The following is a 19,928-nucleotide window of genomic DNA, read 5'->3' on the forward strand; positions in this document are numbered from 1 at the left end:
TCATGTATAGTTCTTTTCTTTTCTTTTCTTTATCAATGTCCACTTCATAACTAATTAACTACATAAAAAATAGCCAGAAAGATAAATGCATATATAATTAATATCAACTTGATAATCTAAAAGAATAGAAATATTGACCCGCGTGTTTCACTCAACTTTACATCACCAAGTAGAACAAAACTTGCCTTCACAAATTGTAGGAACAATCATGTAGCGAGAAACTTCATGATCAATTTCCGCAATATACAAAAACTCACTGAATTAATGGCAATCACAATAGTTTGAATGGGATTAACCTAGAACTAAAAAGAAAAAACAAGTGTGTTAGGAGAAATAACAACACACATTAAAGAACATTTTATGTTTGAACTACTTAATCTTTTGTGCTTTTGTTTTATCTTCGATGCAAAAAGAATTAATGTTGGGATTGACTTGAATGACGGGTGAAGGTTGGCTTAGCGAGGTAGTCCTTTAACCTCTCCATCTCTTGTGCTATATCGTGCATGCTTGGTCTAGTTGAAGGGTTGTGCTGAGTGCAGATTAGTCCCAGCTCAATGAGTTCCAGAATAACATCGCTCCACACTTTGTTCTGAGGATTTGGCACACCAAAAGGATAACACCTTTGAAGTGTTTGTTGAACAAAGCTTTGAAGGTGGTGCGGTTGTGTGTATAGTTTCTTAAGCCACTCACTCAAGCTTGACCCTTCATGGCTCACCACTTCTGTGGGGCGTCTTCCTGAAACCATCTCCAACACAAGCACTCCAAAACTGTAAACATCGCCCTCACTTGAAGCATCTTTTCCCATTCCGTACTCTGTGTAATGGAATACAAAACATTTTCTAACATTAAATAGACATAAAAGTACTAAAAAGTAAACTTTAAACCAAACTTAACCCTGTAATACGATTTGTAGGGTAAGGTTTCTATTTCACTTGTATACTATAAAATTGTTTTATCTAATGTGTAACTTCAAACAAAAAGATATTATCATACTTATTTTTAAGTACAGAAAAATTTAAGTACATACCTGGAGCTATGTAACCAACAGACCCACATAGCAAAGCATGTGTTGAACTGAAAGATGAGGTAGTGGTGGATGTGTTCTCGTCACTTTGTACAAGCCTTGAAATTCCAAAATCAGTGACCAAAGCTGTCATATCTTGATCAAGGAGTATATTGCTTGGCTTGAGATCACAATGCACTACTTTCACTGGAGAGTAATGGTGCAGATAGGCCATTCCCTCAGCTACATCACTGCAGATTCTTACTAGTTGAACCACATTCAATCTTTGGCTTGGATATAGGTGACTCTCGAGGCTACCATTTGGCATCAAGGGAAAAACAAGAGCATTAAATTCTGGCCTGCAACAGATTGTTATGATCCTTATTAAATTTCTGTGCCTTATCTTTTTCAGTATTTGACATTCCCTTCTAAAGCTCCTTGAAATCTCACCATGTGTTGTGTCCAACACCTTCACAGCTACCCTTGTATTATCTTGGAGCATTCCTTCGTAGACTTGTCCAAACCGGCCTGAACCAATTAAGCTTGTAGCACTGAACCCTCCAGTGGCTTCTTTAAGTTGTTCATACGTGATTCTTGGGTACTTTACCTCTTTTGCTCCCTCTTCTACATCCTCAAAATCACCTCTGCTAACAATTGAAATTCGTTTTTTCACTCTTGACTTCATTACTATTGGGTACCTAAAAAGTATGCATAGGAGAGGGGTGCCAAATAGTGACACGGGAATTAACAAGAACACCAAATGATAACTACATTTCTTGTGACATTGTTGCATGCCTTTAAACGGGCCACAGAGAGCACCGTTTCCCAGGAAAGAGTCTATGGTGAGATTTGAAAATGCTCCCTTGTTTGACACTTTCCCTGAGAATCTGTTGAAAGAGAAATTAAGTTCCTTCAGAGAGGGAGACAACTGCATGGACTGTGGTATTGCCCCAGTTAACTGATTTGAAGACACGTCAAGTGCTCTAATATAAAGCAATTGGCCTAATGAATAAGGGAGAGGGCCTTCAAAGGAGTTACCAGAGAGGTTGAGATACTCCAGTGCTATGCAACTTTCCAACTGTGGAGGGATGCTGCCAGAGAGGTTATTCATGGATAAATCAATAGCTAGAACCATGTCCATTTTGCTGAGTTTTAGTGGTAAAGACCCATGCAAGTTATTGTTTGATAAATTCAGGTATAGTTTCAAGCTACTCAAGGCTGCAACTTCTGCAGGAATCAACCCAGTTATGTTGTTGTGAGACAAGTCTAAAATCTCCAAATTGACACATTTTCCCAGACTTGGTGGGATTGTTCCAGAAAGCTGGTTGTCATAAAGTAAAAGCCTTCTCAACTGGGGGAGATTTGCAAAACTGTCTGGTATTGGACCAGAAAGCTTGTTTCTTGACAAGTCTAGAAGCCCCAGATGCTGAATGCCACCAAGGGTTGAAGGAATCTCACCAGAAAGTGAATTATTTGACAAGTAAATTCTTTCTAGCCTATTCATATGGCCGAGGCTGGGAGGGATTGATCCATTTAACAGGTTACTAGACATCTTCAAGAAATTCAGGTTGACAAGGTTGGCAATTTGAGGAGGTATAGGGCCATATATGAGATTCTTTTCAAGGTGGAGTTGTTGCAGGCTGGTAGGAAGATCACCAATACTGTGAGGAAGCTTTCCACCAAGATTATTTCCCGCCAATTCAAGTTCTTGAAAGTGAGATAAATTCACCAAGGAGGCAAAGAAAGGTTCAAGGTTGGTATTACCATCATGGCTTGTAAAATTGTTGTATGACAGGTAGAGGAATTGTAGTTGTGGCCAATTACTTACAATCTCAGAAGGAAGCTCTCCACTCAGCATATTCAACCCCAGATCAAGCCATTTTAGCTTGGTGGAGTTTGAAAGAGCTAAAGGAACTTTTCCGACAAGTTTGTTAGACCAGAGTAACAGGAACTTTAGTTCTTTAAGGATGCAATCTTTGTTCAAAGGGATTTGGCCAACTAAGGAATTGTTAGAGAGGTCTACATAACCAAGTGAAGTACTATTGCAGAAGAGAGATGAGGGTATCTCTCCCTCAAGATGATTGCTTCCTAAGTTAAGGTAATCCAAGTTGTGAAGTGAACCAAACTCGGATGGAATGCGACCCTCAAGAAAATTCCCAGACAAACTGAGTTGTCTGAGATGAACCAAATGGCCTATTTCTTTTGGAATCTGACCCACCAAAAAGTTCCCAGAAAGATCAAGAATTTGCAAGGAAGAGATGTTAGCAAGAGCAGGGGAAATAGTGCCTCCTAGAGACCTTCCACTGAGATCAACCTCTACGATCATGTCACTTGCATTGTTGCATCTCACACCCGACCAATCACAAACATGAACACCGGGTGATTTCCAACTATCTAGAGCGTTTTGAGGGTCTGAAACAATGCTTGACATGAACGAAATAAGTGATTTTTTTCCATTCACGATGCCGGCATTTTCTCTCCCAAGAACTGTAGAATGAACAGTGCCCAGAAAGAAAAATAGGAACACTGCTAATCTAAAGAAACCCATCATGAATCAAAGTACTATCTTGTCGTGTCTCTGTCTTAACAGGGAAAAACAATGAAGAAAACGTTGAAAACCAAAGAAAGATATTTGGGGTGACAAACTAGGCTCAACGTGTCTGAATAAAATGGGAGCACTTAATTTAAAGTGAGGATTAGTGATGGAAAAATTGTGACACCATGTGCCTAATTGCCGTTGAAGTAGCAAACGAACGTTTGGTGCCTACGATGTTTGACTTTGAAACTGACGTATAAAGAAATGACACGCCAGCAACGTTAGGGGGTGTCTTGCAATAGTGATGTACATGTGAGCAGAAGAAGCCTAACATTGATATTTTAGTACCGAAGATATGATATGATATAAAAATGCTGTTATGCAGCTTTGGTTGCTAGATTGAGTTGAAGTAGTGGATTATGTGCTGTTTAAAAGGATAAGCTAGGTTAATAGCACGCCATGTGGGGACTGTGCTGACAATGTTGATTTGGTGTTTTTTGGCTGCAGTTATACATCGATACGTCGTTGGATTTCACTGTTATTTGTTTATTTGTTGCGATGGTTGAAGAGTTCCCATGGCAATGCCAATTAACTGGTAAAGGTGGCGGGACGCGGCGACTTGCCTCTCTTCATTACTCTCATGTTAATAATATCTCTTCAAAAAAATATTTAATATTAATAATTATTTAATTGATAATTTGATCTTTGTATTTATATTTGTAAGTATTTTTATTTGTATATTTATTTTTTACTCAATTGAGTCACAATTTCTGATAAATAGAGTCAATTTTGGTCTTTTCTTTAAATTAGCATTGAGGTGATTATACGGTCTAATACAAAGTGATCATGTAATATAATAAAATGCTTAATTAGTAATTTGTTCTTGTATTTTTTTTTCAATTTTTCTTTTGAGTCAATTGAGTTTATATATTCTTTACATGGATCATGGGACAGAATTCAAAAGTCACAATAAGATTCATATGTCCACCTCTTACAATCTTGAATATGTGATGTTGGATCTAAAAAAAGTGATCTTTGATTCGAACGAGGTGAACTTGATGAGATTTTGTTGCAAAAAAAAAAGGAATGAACATGGAAAAGAAGAGGTTTGGACTCATTCACAATCACTTCCTAAGAATGATAACACAAAAAAGACTATATTGTTCCTGTTTAAAAATATAGAAAAAATTAATCATGAACTAAAATATAACGATAACATTATTAATTAAATATTTTATTAGATTAAGACTTGGTCACCTTTCAAATTATTTATTTAATAAATATTAAGATTGGATCGAGTAAAAAACAAATATAATGAAAAAAATAAATCAAACTTCTAAACATAAAAAGTTAAACTACTAATTAAACATTATAATAATTAAATTATTTTTTATAAAAACATATCAATAAAATGTTATAAAAATTTATTTTCACACCATTTTAGAGCAAAACTTCCTACTATTGTGTAAAATATGTAATAAACTTCAAAACAAAAGCTAATAGGAAATATAAATATGAGAAAATAAAAAGCATAAAGTAAGAATTAAGCTTAACCAGATGGCGTGATAAATACTATAAAAATATGAATTAGTGGAAGATGCAAATATTTTCAAAGACCACAAAATTAAATTTAAACAATATATTTATAAATTGGTAGTGATACATAAACATCCCATTTTCTATTCAACACAAGCAAAATACTATTTTTACTTTATAACATAAAATAATTTAAAATGAATCAATTAGAAAATTAAAAAGAAAAACATTTTTTTTATTTGATATTAAAAAGGATATGAAATTGAGAGGTGTATTTGAAAAAGTTTCCTTATAAATATTAGAAGATATTTGTAAAACAGTGCAAAAGCGAAGAAATAAAGTATCAAAGTGTAATGAAATACTTAAAGGAGCGGAACCAATCGTGCGCCTCATTGATATTAAAAGGGTAAAGTTTCCAATTGGATTTGAATCCAGATATAATCACAATACAGTACTCCAATTAATCTTTTTTTTTATGAAATGAATGAAAATATATATATTTTGGTTTAATTTTTAATATAAAATTATAAATTAAACATTTTAATTTATTGATAATAAGTGTGACGCATTTAATTTTCATATTATATCTTACACATATATTGTATTTATTTAAAATAATGTGTTTAAAGTACTAATATATCATAATAATTAGTTCGAATTTTATAACATTACTTTGGATCAATTTTGAAGAATTGATTGGAATAGGTTAAATTTAACAAGCACATGCATCACAAGGATTCAAACCAATTAAAAAAATCTAAAAGCTATAAACTGGGTGGAGGAAACCCATTATTATGCTACTTCAAAAACATTCATCAAATTGTATTTTTAAATTGAAAAAAGAGAGCCGTAGTTGTGTAACTAATATTTGTTTGCGTGTTTTTTTACTCTGACTTTTGGAATTGTTTTTGGCTATAATTTAGGAATTGACTTCGAAAACAACTGAATTTCAGCTAATTTGGAAAAGTATAAGAGAATATATTGTTTTAAAATCAAATTATTCCAATTAGCCTAAAAGTTGGGAATGAAATTAAGAATAGTGTACGAATACTCTCATATATTCTTGTATACAATATTTCAAACTTTTTTACTCTAATTATTATTTACTTTAGGAGAAAAAAATCAGATATAAGATAATTTTTTATAGGAACTTATAAGAAATAAAATAAATATAAATTAATATATAACTAATTTGTATAAACTTCCAATCTAGTTTATTTCGATGGATATTTTATCTTATGCATAAATTAATTTTAGATTATAAAGAAACTCAATTTTTTTTTTACAAGTAGGGGTGGCAAAACGGACCAGCATGGCCCGTCTGTAGTCTGTAAAAAAAGAGTCGGGTCAGGCTGGCCCGTCAAACAGAAATGGCCCAACAATCATAATTTGTCTCATGTAAGACGGGCTAACGGATCGGACTGGCCCGTCTACTTTTTTTCTTTTTTTTCTAATTTTTTTAAAACTTTTTTAATTTGTTTTTAATTTTTTTATTTTTAAAATCTATTTATATTTATATATAAATTATTATTAAATGCATATTTAATCAAATAAAATATTTTAAAATATTTTAATTGATTAGTTAATGTTTTTAATTAGATAAATTAAAATAATTATTAAATTTACACATTAAATTATTGAATTATAACTAATAATTGAAACTTAATTTGTAGGTGTTAATGATTTAAATTATAATACTATTATATATTTACATATTTAAAAAATATAATATAAAAAATTAATCTTTTTAATTACTTTTATTTTATTTAAAATTTTTAAAAACAGGTTAACGGGTTGACTTGTACTTTGGCTCGTCAAGTTGACAAACTGGACGGGACGGACCAAAACGGGTTGACGAGCGGGTTGACGAGTTGAAATCTTCAATCCAATCCGTCCCTTTTAACACAAATTGATGGACTGACTTGTTGGACCTAACCCGTTTTACGAGTATCTAGAAAAAAAGATATCAAAAGATTGTACGAAAGAAATTTTCAATATTATTATTATGGTTAATTTTTTAGGGACTGAATTCCAATATTTTGATTCAGAGTAATGTAGTTCATCCAAAAATTGAGATATTTTCAAAAGTTGGTTTCTAAACATAGGTGATGGTGAGCATTACTTCAAAATAATGTAAATAAATTTATGTAGATTTTAAATTCATATTGAAAAAAAAAAGTAATTTTACTTGAATGGGTAGAAGAATTTGATTAGGAAAAGAGAAAAAAAATTGTGAATGGAGTGGTCAAAAGTAGCAAAGAAAGTAACAGCAGAAATAGCAAAGCAATGTGATCCATTTGAGCCTGTTCATATATGATGTTAGTAAAAATAGCGCAGCTACACCACGTGTTCTTTTTCATGCATTTTCTTTTGCAAACACTTGCATATTTAATTAAAAGAGGAACTCTACCAAACTAAAATACTTATTTTACCGTCCTATGTTTTCAATATATGATCAGGCCATGATCTATTTTCAAATAAAATATATAAAGTCTGTTTTGAATGTCATTTGCAAAGTATTGTTTGAGAAACTCGACAAATCAAAAGACGATTAACTAACATATTACTTGATATTAATTTTTGTATTCGAGAGAGGGTATTCTTTTAAGTTGTATTTATATAGGTACTTTATAGAATTAATTCCTCTTCTAGTTGCTATTTTGATTGAATTTTTTCGTTTCTATTTTAATTGAAAAGTTATAAGTAGGGTTCTATTTTTATTTTTGTTTCGATGAAGTCATAATTGTTTTTTAAAAAGGATTCAAATGGATATTTTTAGTAGCATCTTACGAACGATGTTACAAATATGTTATATATCAGTTTATAATTTTTATTTTTTTTTTAAATATTTGTTATTATCCTTGTGTCAGGTATGTGATACTGATAGTGTTACATATCAATATAATATTAATGTTAAATGTAACATCTCAAATTTATAATATAATATTTTTATTATATAATATATTAAAATTATATCATTCATATTTATATATATATATATATATATATATTACAACAATAAATTACTTACAAATTAAAAATTAATCAATCAATTAACTAAATATATATAATAATAATAATGTTAATAAATAATAATATTATTATTATAGTAATATTAATTAAAATTTATGAATAAAAAATATATAGTAATATTATTTTTATAAAATAAAATTTTATTGAGTTGACAAGTTGTCTCACTCTTTTCGTTTTTATTTTAATTGAAAAATTACAAGTAGGTTTCACTTTTATTTTTGATTCAATGAAATATAAATTTTTGATGAATCGATTCAATTGGGTATTTTCTATTATTACCTTACAATAAACATGACACATGCTACTTTGTAATTTTTTTGATTTTTTTTTTTTGAAATGTTTTATTATTCTCATATCAGGTTTGATAATGTAACATGTGACACATGTTAATGTTAGTGTCAAGTGTCACCTATCAAATTTATAATAAATTTTTTTTAATATATAATATATTAGAAGTGTATCATATTATATATATATATATATATATATATTAAAATAATAAATTATATATAATTAAAAACAAAACAACCAATTAATTAAAAATATACAATAATAATAGTGATAATAAATAAAAATGTTATTATTACAATAATATTAATTAAAATTTATGAATAAAAAATATACGGTAGTATCATTATTATTATAAAATCAGACGAAGAAATAAATAAAAGAAAAAAAAAGGAAATGAAAGAAACATTAACAAGATAAAAACTAAGTAGTACATTAAGGAGATACATGGAGAAAAAAAAATCTAACCATGTAATGGTTACCATATTTAAAATAAAGAAAAGTAAACAGAAATTTAAACTATATATCTAATTCTTAATTTCAACTAAAAAATATGTTAAACATCTATAATAATAATATATAGAGGAGATTCTCCTTTATGTGTCCACTTTTTAAAATACCGATTTTACCCTTTAAATATAATAATTTATTAAATTTTTAAAAATTGACCGTTATTTTTACAAACTTCTTATAAAATCAGATGTCTCTGCTTCTTCTCTTCTTTCTTATTTATCAAAGGTTATTCTTTTATTTCACTACAAGAAAAACTTGATTTACCTACAGCCAAAATCCGTATGTAACTAACAAAATCCGTAGGTAAAAGAGTATTACCTACGGATTACATACGGACAAAAATCCGTATATAATATGTCGTAGCTAAATTTACATACGGATTTGTCCGTATGTAATTACTTACGAATTATTCTGTAGGTAATTACATACGGATATATCCATATGTAATTACATACGGATATATCCGTATGTAATTACATACGGATCTATCCGTATGTAATTACCTACGGAATAATCCGTATGTAATTACATACGGATATATCTGTATGTAATTACATACAGATATATCTGTATGTAATTACCTACGAAAGAATCGGTATGTAATTACCTGATTGCTACTAAATTGCACAACTTTCATCTTGTATTAGTTTTAATGAAACTGTTTTGTAGAACACTTGTACAAACCTGGACATAATAGTTTATCATAAAAATTCAAAGTATAACTACATAGCAGGGAATATATATAACATCAAAGTTGTTAAATACAATATTCGTACCTAGGTTTTAACAAACAAAGTCAAAGATCCAAAGACAATAAAATACAAAAATCTGAATACAAAAACATGCAGTGATAATATATAATATAAAAAGAAAGTCTACTAATAATCATGATAAGGACGAGGTGAAGTAGGGGCTTCTTCATGATCTTGTTCCACTTGTTGATGTTGCACTTGATTTTCTTGTTCAGCCTGATTCCCTTGCTCAGTATTTGGCTGCTGGAAAATAGTTTGTGCAACCGCTGCTGCTGGAGGTGGCAAATACTGGATGATCGCACCAATAAAATTTTGTATCGTATCAAATTGGGTTTGAAATTGGGAACTCATTTGACGAATGCGCTCTTCACTAGTTGCTAGTCGCGTTTGAAGTTGAATAATCTGCTCTGGATTTACTTGCTGACTAGAAGATGCTTGTGTCTGTTGTATGTAACTATCAACACAATCATCATTAGAATCAACATGTCCAACCCCATACACTCGTCCCTTGTACCTTCCACCTACCGCTTCTAACCAACATATGTTCCTTAGTCTCTCCTCCTCAGCAGGGTCCATGGGTGTGGATTGTGAGACACCAACAGATGCAGTCTCAGATAATGCTTGAGAAAATCTATTTTGAAATTCTTCCTGTTCAAATAAGAAATGCTTGTATTAAAATAGTAAATAATTGAGGTGTCAAACTGTAAAAAACATGGTAGAAACTAACATGTGTCCGCCTAGATCTCTCATCGACAAAATCCCCTGTAGACTTTCGTATGTGCGTTTGTTCAAAGATTTCATCAACATGGACTGCACGACCAAGCTCCTCTGTCTGAAACAAAAAAGTTTATAAATGAAACAATTCTTATTACGTCATACATGAATAGGACATATATAAAGATGTCATACCAAACGAATAGCATGGTCATGCACGCTGATAGATCCCCCCGTGTGCAAACTCCCACCTTTCTCAGATAATCGGTTTTTCTTAGCTGTATCACATTTCTCTCGATACATAGGCATGTTCCATTTCTCCAACAAACTGTTCCAAATAGAATCTCCAATCCAATTAGGCCTCTTACCTTCTCTTCGAGCCTCTTTAAACATCTCTGAAAGTCTATGAGATGCTTTGGAGTGAAAATTTTTTAGAATTCTATCCTCGTCCTCAACCCTCCATGACACCTTTCTCTAAGATTGCAATGAATATAGGTTAAAATTGTATAATAATAAAGTAGAATAGAAATATCAATATGATAAATGAGTATTGAAATTCAAGAGTTTTATACAAGTTTGAAGAAATATTGAAAGTGTAAGAAGAAAAATGGAGCTTCAACTATAAATGATGAGACAAATAAAATCAAGACGTTGCATCTGTGAAATGAATGACATCTTTATGAATGTAAGATCTATTTCAAATGGAGCAAAGTGCATGGAAAATGGAACATGGATGACAAGTACACAAGAAAGGATTTTCACTATCAATCGCATATCATTATTTATTTTTCAAAAATAGGAGACTCACTATTTAATTTGTTGTATCTATTCTCAGATTTTAGTTTTATTTTAGTAAATTATTCACTTTTAGTTGAATCTGAGACTGAAGAATAAATTTGGCATTGTGTTAATTACTCTTTTTACCAAGAAATTGTTCCATTAAAAAAAGGAATCATGATAAAATCACATGCCAATTCACCTTAATAATTTATTCAAAAAAATATTACCAAATCAATGATCGAAACACAAATTTCATTATATTCTATTGTACTTATAAACATTTTTAAAACTGAACTAGTTTTAAAATTTAGCTGATTTAAAACTAGCTATAACATTTAACTAGTTTCAAAACAAAAACTTTTAGATTAAATTGGTCCCTGTCTTAAGATTAAATTGCTTTAAAAGTTTAAAACATATATAATATTTAACTTACAAGTCACTCCATTATTTCTCATATGAACAATATAATGTTAATGACATATACAAATATCTTAACCTAACAATTATTTTGACTATCTACGAAGTTAGCCAATGGGAGATAATTATGAGAGATATTCCAATGTAGACATAAGGTGGTTTTGTAAAATTCAATTAACTTAAAGTTCACTTTTACTTCTGTATAAACTCATTTTTACATCAAATAAAAATATGTAGTACTTGAAAGTTATATTGATCTTTGAAACTAAGATAATTGCTTAAATTTGTAATCCCTTTAATTCCAAAGAACTCAAATATGTAAGATTTGTAAGTTTGAACATGGATGGGGATGATTCTTGTGTTGTGGGTGTGAAGAGTATGTGATGAAGGAAACTATATATCAAGAACCATTAGTAGATAACTGGATTATCTACAACTGTTTTAAGGAAAGAATACTCCTAATTATTTTTCATAAGAAACTTGAGATTTACTCAAATATAAATAAATAAATAAACAAAAAGTAAGAGAATAAAAAATGATTTATTTTTATGTGAAAAAGTGGCCTAAGCACCCAAAATGCCAAAACATTTTGTAAAAGACGAACCTTGCAGGTTCGTAATTTATGTCTTATAATTAACTAAATCAATTGGAATAATTTGGTCACAACAAACTTTTACTTTAAACATGTTAGATAATCATTTTCAATGGCATAAACTATTGATATAGGATATTTATTGATTTTAAACTATTATTTTTAATAGGAAAATTTAGAAAGCCTCTTTAATCACATTTAGCGAATTCTTTCTTTTCTTTCACAATGTTTTAATGACATTATATTAATACTTTTTCTTTCAAGAACTAAAAATATCCAAACATGAATTGCTTTGAAATTCATACGTACTTTTTATCTTCTTATACATTTTCTTATAATCAACTTTCCAAAGGAGAAGTAAAAGTAAAAATATATAATTCTGCTATGGTTTTAAACTGATGTAACCACACCTTAAAAAACCTTTAACCAAAATCAGTTTTTTCAACACTCTTCTAAACTGACAATTGGATCAGTGTCCCAGTAGTTAAACTAACATGTTGAACAAATTTTGAAAACATGGGAAGGAATAGTTACAAGGAAAACATAATAGGTACTAAAGTTGACAGTTACTAACTATCCTAAAAACTTTGAAACTGTCTTTTTGTTTGTCCTTTTACCTTCTGAATTCAAACCACAGAGACAACAAACAAATTTTTTCATATGCACACACACACACACACTCTTCTAACTCAACTCCACACGTGCAAATACAACAATTCTTTTTCGTTTCTTTTATTTTCTCATTCTTGTTCTTGTTCTCTCTCTAAATCATGTTTGATTCTCTCTACAATCCACCCCTTCTTATTATTCTCCTCATCTGCAGATTCCCTCCTCACCCACCCCACAACCCATCTTTTTGCCTTTCTCTTCATTGCTTTCGAAGCCAAGAATCTCTTTGATTCCTCTCTTTCATTTACAAAATGGGTTTATGCAGAAGTAAAAGTGAACTTTAAGTTAATGCACTTTTGACTTGAAGTCACGTTTTAGTGCTAAAATCCTTTTAATAAATGTGTGTGTGAATACTTTCGTGCACATGTTTTATGTATCATTATGTGTTTATAATGAATCTTTATAATCCCAACATGTCCTTAAAGTACTGTGACCTAACCTAATAGAAGAAAGAAAAGAGGTATAGCTCTTAAAGAAATCCATTTAAGTCAGGTTCGTGTCATTGCCTATGAACTGTAAGGTACAACTCTATCTCTTCCATCCATAAACAAATATGATTGCGTGGTTTATATTTCACAAAACTAGAACACAGTCTCAGGAATTTCGAAAAGAAAAAATAGAGATTAAGTTGAAGGAGAATTAGAATGTTGCGTGTTGAAGGGGTGAGGATTGAAGGACCTGAAACCAATAAGCTACAGTGTAGAACTATTGTGTTTAGTTGGAAAAATTGACAAAACCCCTAATACTTTGCACCAGGCACCCCTGTTTTTAAGGGGCAATTAAGAAGTCGAGAACCAGCCTATGACTCGCTGGTTAGCAGAACCAAGGGTAGCCCCTCAAGGGTCCCACCGCCACCAAAACAAGATTACTTACTTCATCACTAACCAAAAACCAAAATAAACCAGTGTGGGTCAACACACAAATAAACTAATAACTTCAGAGATGGAAAACAAACACCCCATGGCATAAAAGTGTGGAAGACAAGGCACAAAATACTTCTTCTTCACCTCAGTTTCTCGTCTATCTCTCACCCCACACTTCCACTAAATCCTAACCCATTTTCTCGTCACAGATTTTTTATTCCTAAACCATTTCAGCTTCCTCCCATAATTCTTATCGAGGGTTTTGAACAAATTAACAATTTTCTTTGCAACTAACATAGACAAATAAAAAGGAAACACTGAAATTATGAAACATACCTTTAGAGCATTGTGAATCTTCCCAAAACGCAGCAACTCGCCTCAATCCCACGGTAGTGCGCTCTATGCCAATTGTAAGAAAGAAAAAAGGGATTTAGGGTTTTAAGAATTTAGGGATTTACGTAGGAATGCAAATTATACTTACCCGTTGAAAGAAGAAGAACGAAATCCAAAAGAAAGGAGACTGAGTGAGTGTTGGAAGTTGGAAGAACAAGCTTCTTCTTCTTTTTTTAGTGAAAGCGGGGTAGTGAGCGTGAGAGAGAGTGGTGATCGTGAGAAAGAGTGGTGACAGTGAGAGTAGTGAATGAAGAAGATTGAATGAAGAAGAAAGATGAAGAGTGGTGAGCGAAAATGAGCAAGGGAGATTAACGAGCGCAAGAGATTTCTTTCTCTGTGGGTGAGTCAGTTCCAATTTTGTAGGGAGGGAGAGTAGTGAGCGCGAGATAGGGTACAAGCATATTTTGGATTTTAATTTTTATTAATTAATTATTTCCAGATCCGTATGTATGATCAGTAGGTAAAAGTTTTTAAAAATTATCTACCACTCTTATACCGTTACATACGGATAATATCCTTCGCAAAATTTCCCGCTCTCACGCGCCAAAATTTCATACGGATTTTACATACGGCAAATCGAGACGAAATTTATTTAGCATTACATACGGAAAAATCCGTATGTAAATGATTTTTCAGATCCATATGTAAAATCTGTATGTAACAACTAACTTACGTACGGATCCATATCCGTATGTAATTATCTGTAGGTAATTCACATTTTTCTTGTAGTGTTTGTTCTGATATATTTCACTTTATTTTTAATAAATATAATTTTAATATATATATATATATATATATATATATATATATATTTAAAAAATACATACACAAATGTGCGATAACGCCTTTGTTACGCTAGTGTTTATTAATTGCATTTCATTAAATAAAATAAATTTATCAACTTTCAACTCTTTTAAAATCTGAATTTTGCATCAAAGTTTGTTTATATTGATTTTTGTTACATATACTTTAATATTGTTATTTTATTTGAATTTATATTTTAAATAATTTTATAATAATTTAAAACAAATATTTAAAATTTAAAAACAATTTTAAATAAAGTTGTATATGAAATATAAATTAATATAACTTTAATTTTGTTAAAATATCAATTTGAATAAAATATTAGTATAATATTATAAAAATTAAATTTTGTTTTAATTTAGAGAGAGACAAAATTGTTAAATTAAAACTAGATTTAAATAAAATTAAAACAAAGAGATCGAATTTAGACAAAAATTTGATATGTGTCGTGAAAGTGATATGTAATACGTGACACTGTCACTGTCACATGATACGATATCAGTTTGACATAAATAACAAAATTTTAAAATTTTCTAAACATAAATAAAAAACAAAAAAATGAAAAATCACAACACGTGACGTATATTTTAACATCATTAGTATAATACTAAAAAGAAAGATCTGATTGCAACCAAATTTTCAAAATAAAAACTAAATTAAGATAAATTAAAAAAACAAATTGATATTTCCCAACAAACATATAATTTAACTTATTATAAAATTATTAAATAATTTTAAAATATAAAATATATAATATTTTTTTATAACTATTAACAGAAAGACGGAAGAAAATATAAAATATTTAAAATATTGAAATAAAATAATGAAATATGATTTTGTAAGTAAATAAATGTGATCTTGGAGACATAAAAATAAATTTTTATTTTATTTTATTGAGTAATAGAGAGTTAGTAAAAGAAATGTTAGTTATAACACATTATTAATGGGTCCTATAAATTTTAATACATTGCCGTAAAATTTAAGCATCATCATATTTAAAAGGTATAAATATATATTTGGTATCCAAACTTTTTCGGAAAGTTCAATGTGGTACCCGAACTTTAGGAATGTTCAATTTGGTACCCAAATTTTCTAAAGAGGTTCAATTTGGTCCTCTCCGTTAAGTTGGAGTTAACACCGTGTCCGTACAGGACACGTGTCAAGCCATGAAATTTTTATTTTTTTTTAATTTTTTTTTCAAAAAATTAATTTTTTTTTTCAAAAAATTTTAAAAACTGCCACGTGTCAGTTTATCATCGTGCCACGTGGCAGCTTACAAGCATGACACGTGGCAGTGTAATAGTTGTTTTCAATTTAGTACCCAATTTTTTAAAATCATTCAATTTCGTCATCTTCCATTTGAGACCAAATTAGTAAATAAGCTTAATTACAACCTATATATACATGTTATAATAACTTTTTATAATATATATACATCAAATCATTTCACCTAAATACTTAAATTATTTTATTTTTTTCATTTTAACCTTTGTAATTTTTTATACATGAAATTTTTTACACTTGTAAAAAATAAAATAATTTGAATATTTAGGTGTAGTGATCTGATGTATAAATTCAAAACAATTATTTTAACATGTTTATATAAATTATAATTAAGTTTATTTACTAATTTGGTCTAAAATAGGAAAGGACAAAATTAGATCATTTTAAAAAATTTGGGTACTAAATTGAACCAAAAATTTAAATTGGGATACTAAATTGAAAACAACTATTATACTGTCACATGTCATGCTTGTAAGCTGCCACGTGGCACGATGATAAACTGACACGTGGCAGTTTTTAAAATTTTTTGAAAAAAAAAATAATTTTTTGAGAAAAAAAATTATTTTTTTGAGAAAAAATTAGAAAAAAAATAAAAATTTCATGGCTTGACACGGTGTTAACTCCAACTTAACGGAGAGGAACAAATTGAACCTCTTAAGAAAATTAGGTACCAAATGTGTATTTATACCTATTTAAAAGGAAACAAAAGAAAATCTTGAAAAAGGCAAAAAAAAAAAAATAGAACACAAAGGGAAGGGTTTAAGAAAGGTTTGATGTTCTTGCCATTCTTGTAACATTGTCTGCACTATTCAGACATTGGCTTCAATGGGGTTTGCAACTTTCTTTCCCACCCCTCTCCCTCACAGGGGAACCCCACCAACAAAATCTCAATCACTTAACCCCTTTTTTCCTTCCTCTTTTATTCCAGTAACAATCAAACCCTCAAGATCTCAATTTCATATTCTCTTTGATTCATTCAACCACAATTTCGTCCAAGAACTCGAAAATTGTCACGAACCAGTTAATGGGGTTTATCAAACCGAGTCCCCTGACCCACCCCAGAGGGTATTCATCCAAGACTCACCTTGGATTTTGAACGACTTGTTGATGAAGGATATTGAGGAGGAGAAGCACAATTTGCTGAGGAGGAGGCAGATTCAAATGGAGACCGAAGCGTTGGAGAATATGGTGGAGGAGTACAGAGAGATAGAGAGACAAATGCGTGAGAAGAATCTGATTCCCAATTTGCCTCACGTAAAGGCTCTATTTTTGGGGTGGTTTGACCCTCTCAAAGAGGCCATAGAGGCAGAGCAGAAGTCAAAAAGGACGAAGAAGCACAAAGCGGCATTTGCACCCCACATTGATTCATTGCCTGCGGCAAAATTGGCTGTAATTGTCATGCACAAGCTGATGGCTTTGGTGAGTATGGAGTATCATCATGCTGGTTGTGTTCTCCTTGTGGATGCTGCTGTTCAGATTGGTATGGCTGTGGAACAGGAGGTACATCATATGACAACTTCCTCTTTATTGGTTTATCAATTGAAGGGAGGTGTTATTTCTGGCCAAGAAAGCGGTAAAGAGTGTGTTGGATTGAGATTTGAATTTTTAAAAGACTATTTTGGCATTTTTTTTTTTAGGATTTTATGTAAAAATGCAACTGTTTTGTAAGAATTGTTTTGAATGACTGTTATAATCAATACTTGGTAGTTAATATTTTAATGGACTTTATCATAACAATTGGCAAGATTTTAAAATGAATTTTATGGCTATTAATATCAAACAGACAATCTATATGTTATAAGAAAAAAAATATTAATAAGGGTTGTTATATAAAAAAGAATACAAAATAGTGGGTGATTATAAAATATATGTGTGATTTTTAATGTTTTCTACTGTTGAAGTGTGTGAGTTACTTTTAGCATTAATAGTTTGTTTCTGTTTATTTTTAATTTTAAAATATAACTAAAGGTACGATAGAAATATGAAATGTGTAATGTGTTGTGATGTTGTGATGATTTATTATGCGTTTGTGATGTTGAAGTGTGAGGAGTTACTTTTAACATTTAGATAGTTGATTTCCATTCTTCTTCTTTTCTCCTTTTTTATTTTTTATTTTTTATTTTTAAAGTATATTTAACGTTAGAATAAAAGTATAAAATGTGTACAGTTAAAGGAAGAATCTTGTTATAGATTATAGATTATAGATAGTGTTGTTAGTAGGATATTAAGTGTACTACTATAAGCTGTTAGAAGTTGTTTTTCAAGTAATAGTATTTGAGAAGACTTCTTATATCTTTAAATAAACATTCAAAATTAAAATCATTTCAACCCCATTTTTGCAGAACATGTTTTGGCTTTGAACATTGTATCTAAGTCAAAAAAGCTCACCACCACCCCGAACAGGACCTTTGTTTCTGCTGGTTTTGTGGTCCGCGTGTAAGTTTTAGGGGACCCTAACGAGTTTTGCTTTAACATTAAAATTTAATTTATTTGGGTTTATTTTAGTGTGTTGATTTTTTTTTATCACCTAGTGAGATAATAAGGCTTTGTTGTTGTTATATTATTGCTATTGCTTGTATCGTTTTTAAATTGAAAATGGGGAAATGGGTGAGTTTTACTTCATCATGGGTGCCAAACTTTATGACTACTTGCCTCCGGTTAGGACATAGAATAGTGAAATGATATGTGGCGAGGGACTTCCAAATGGCCAATTGGCACGTTTACAACCTGTTGCAATATCTTAGTAGTTAATCAGTGGTTTTTCTGTTGCATTTTGTATGGTACCGTGCACTGAAGTTTCCAGTAAAGTTGTCTGGACCCTTAGTCTCTGATTGCGTGTTTTGTGACTTTTTTGTTACTGTTTTCACTTGAAGTTTCTGGCATTGGGAATAAAAGTGAAATGAGTTGTTCTGATGATCCAACACTTTACCCTTTGTTTGGGTTGCCGCTCTAAGTACTTTTGCTAAAGGAAAGCATGTGTGTGTATCTCTTTGCTTTTTAGAAGCTTCCCACCAGAAATCCCAACATGCTATTAGTAATATGTGATAGTGATTGAGGTTCAATCCTTTAATTACTACTTTTGGATTGTACCTAGTCCAGGGAGCTCTTTGTCAAGGAATTCTCACATCCAATTTTACTGTTGGGGGAGGGAAGGTACTAGTGGGAGTTTTGTGTCATTGAAGTTTCCTTCTGTGCTCATGCCACTTTTATTGGTTGTTGTTGCTGTAATATAGCATTAATAGCAATGTGAGATAATTGCACTCTTTCTACTTGTTCACTTCGGTTATAAATTACATATTTGTTTTGGTTATCTTATTGGTTGAACTTTAGGTTAGGATTCATAACTTCCTGGAAAAGACTAGAACTCGCAAGAGTAAGAAAACAGAGGCTGACCGTGAAGACTGTACGGATAATGATACACAAAAATTAAGGAAACATGTAAATGGTTTGATTAAAAGAAGAAGACTTAAACAGGTTCAGATGCTATTGAAAGAGGAAGAATGTGGCCCTTGGGGGCGTGATACCCAAGCTAAGGTTCGTTTTAATGTTTGAGTGTAATTATCTTTGACTTTATTGTTTTAATTGGAACTAATGTGAACTCTATGAATCTCTGCAGCTGGGATGTCGATTAATAGATTTATTAATTCAAACAGCATTTGTACACTCTCCAATTAATCAGTCTGCTGACACTCCACCTGATATTCGACCAGCATTCAGGCATAGATTTAAAGTTATATCAAGGAATCCAGAG

General features: G+C 30.7%; 2 protein-coding genes across 4 annotated transcripts in view; one reads left to right on the forward strand and one right to left on the reverse strand.

The window, feature by feature from the left end:
* Positions 1 to 171: 171 nt before the first annotated feature.
* Positions 172 to 3,721, reverse strand: LOC114176920 (putative leucine-rich repeat receptor-like serine/threonine-protein kinase At2g24130). The gene is made up of 2 exons (XM_028062123.1): positions 1,028 to 3,721; positions 172 to 813 (listed from the first exon to the last, which is right to left on the reverse strand). Exons 1-2 carry the CDS (start codon positions 3,552 to 3,554, stop codon positions 416 to 418), a joined length of 2,925 nt encoding a protein of 974 aa, XP_027917924.1. The 5' UTR covers positions 3,555 to 3,721; the 3' UTR covers positions 172 to 415.
* A 13,220-nt stretch (positions 3,722 to 16,941) lies between these two features.
* The window catches only part of LOC114177804 (DNA-directed RNA polymerase 3, chloroplastic), a 30,055-nt gene continuing 27,068 nt past the window's right edge, over positions 16,942 to 19,928 (forward strand). The window contains exons 1-3 of one of the 3 annotated variants that reach the window (XM_028063349.1): positions 16,942 to 17,677; positions 19,508 to 19,711; positions 19,794 to 19,927. In XM_028063349.1, the coding sequence (XP_027919150.1) occupies positions 17,003 to 17,677; positions 19,508 to 19,711; positions 19,794 to 19,927 (1,013 nt within the window). In that variant the 5' untranslated portion in view covers positions 16,942 to 17,002. The remainder of the gene's footprint in view (positions 17,678 to 19,507; positions 19,712 to 19,793; position 19,928) is intronic. The other 2 variants (XM_028063348.1, XM_028063347.1) reach the window with 2 other exon arrangements.

The sequence above is a fragment of the Vigna unguiculata genome, chromosome 3 (genome assembly GCF_004118075.2).
Source record: "Vigna unguiculata cultivar IT97K-499-35 chromosome 3, ASM411807v1, whole genome shotgun sequence".
Taxonomy (NCBI): domain Eukaryota; kingdom Viridiplantae; phylum Streptophyta; class Magnoliopsida; order Fabales; family Fabaceae; genus Vigna; species Vigna unguiculata.

What these genes read in the sequence shown, in the direction of transcription:
- LOC114176920 (XM_028062123.1), bottom strand. Translation starts at nt 3,554, where the DNA reads ATGATGGGTTTCTTTAGATTAGCAGTGTTCCTATTTTTCTTTCTGGGC. An exon ending in TGTTGGTTACATAGCTCCAG is followed by an intron (nt 814 to 1,027) that starts GTATGTACTTAA and finishes TCCATTACACAG; the next exon opens with AGTACGGAATGGGAAAAGAT.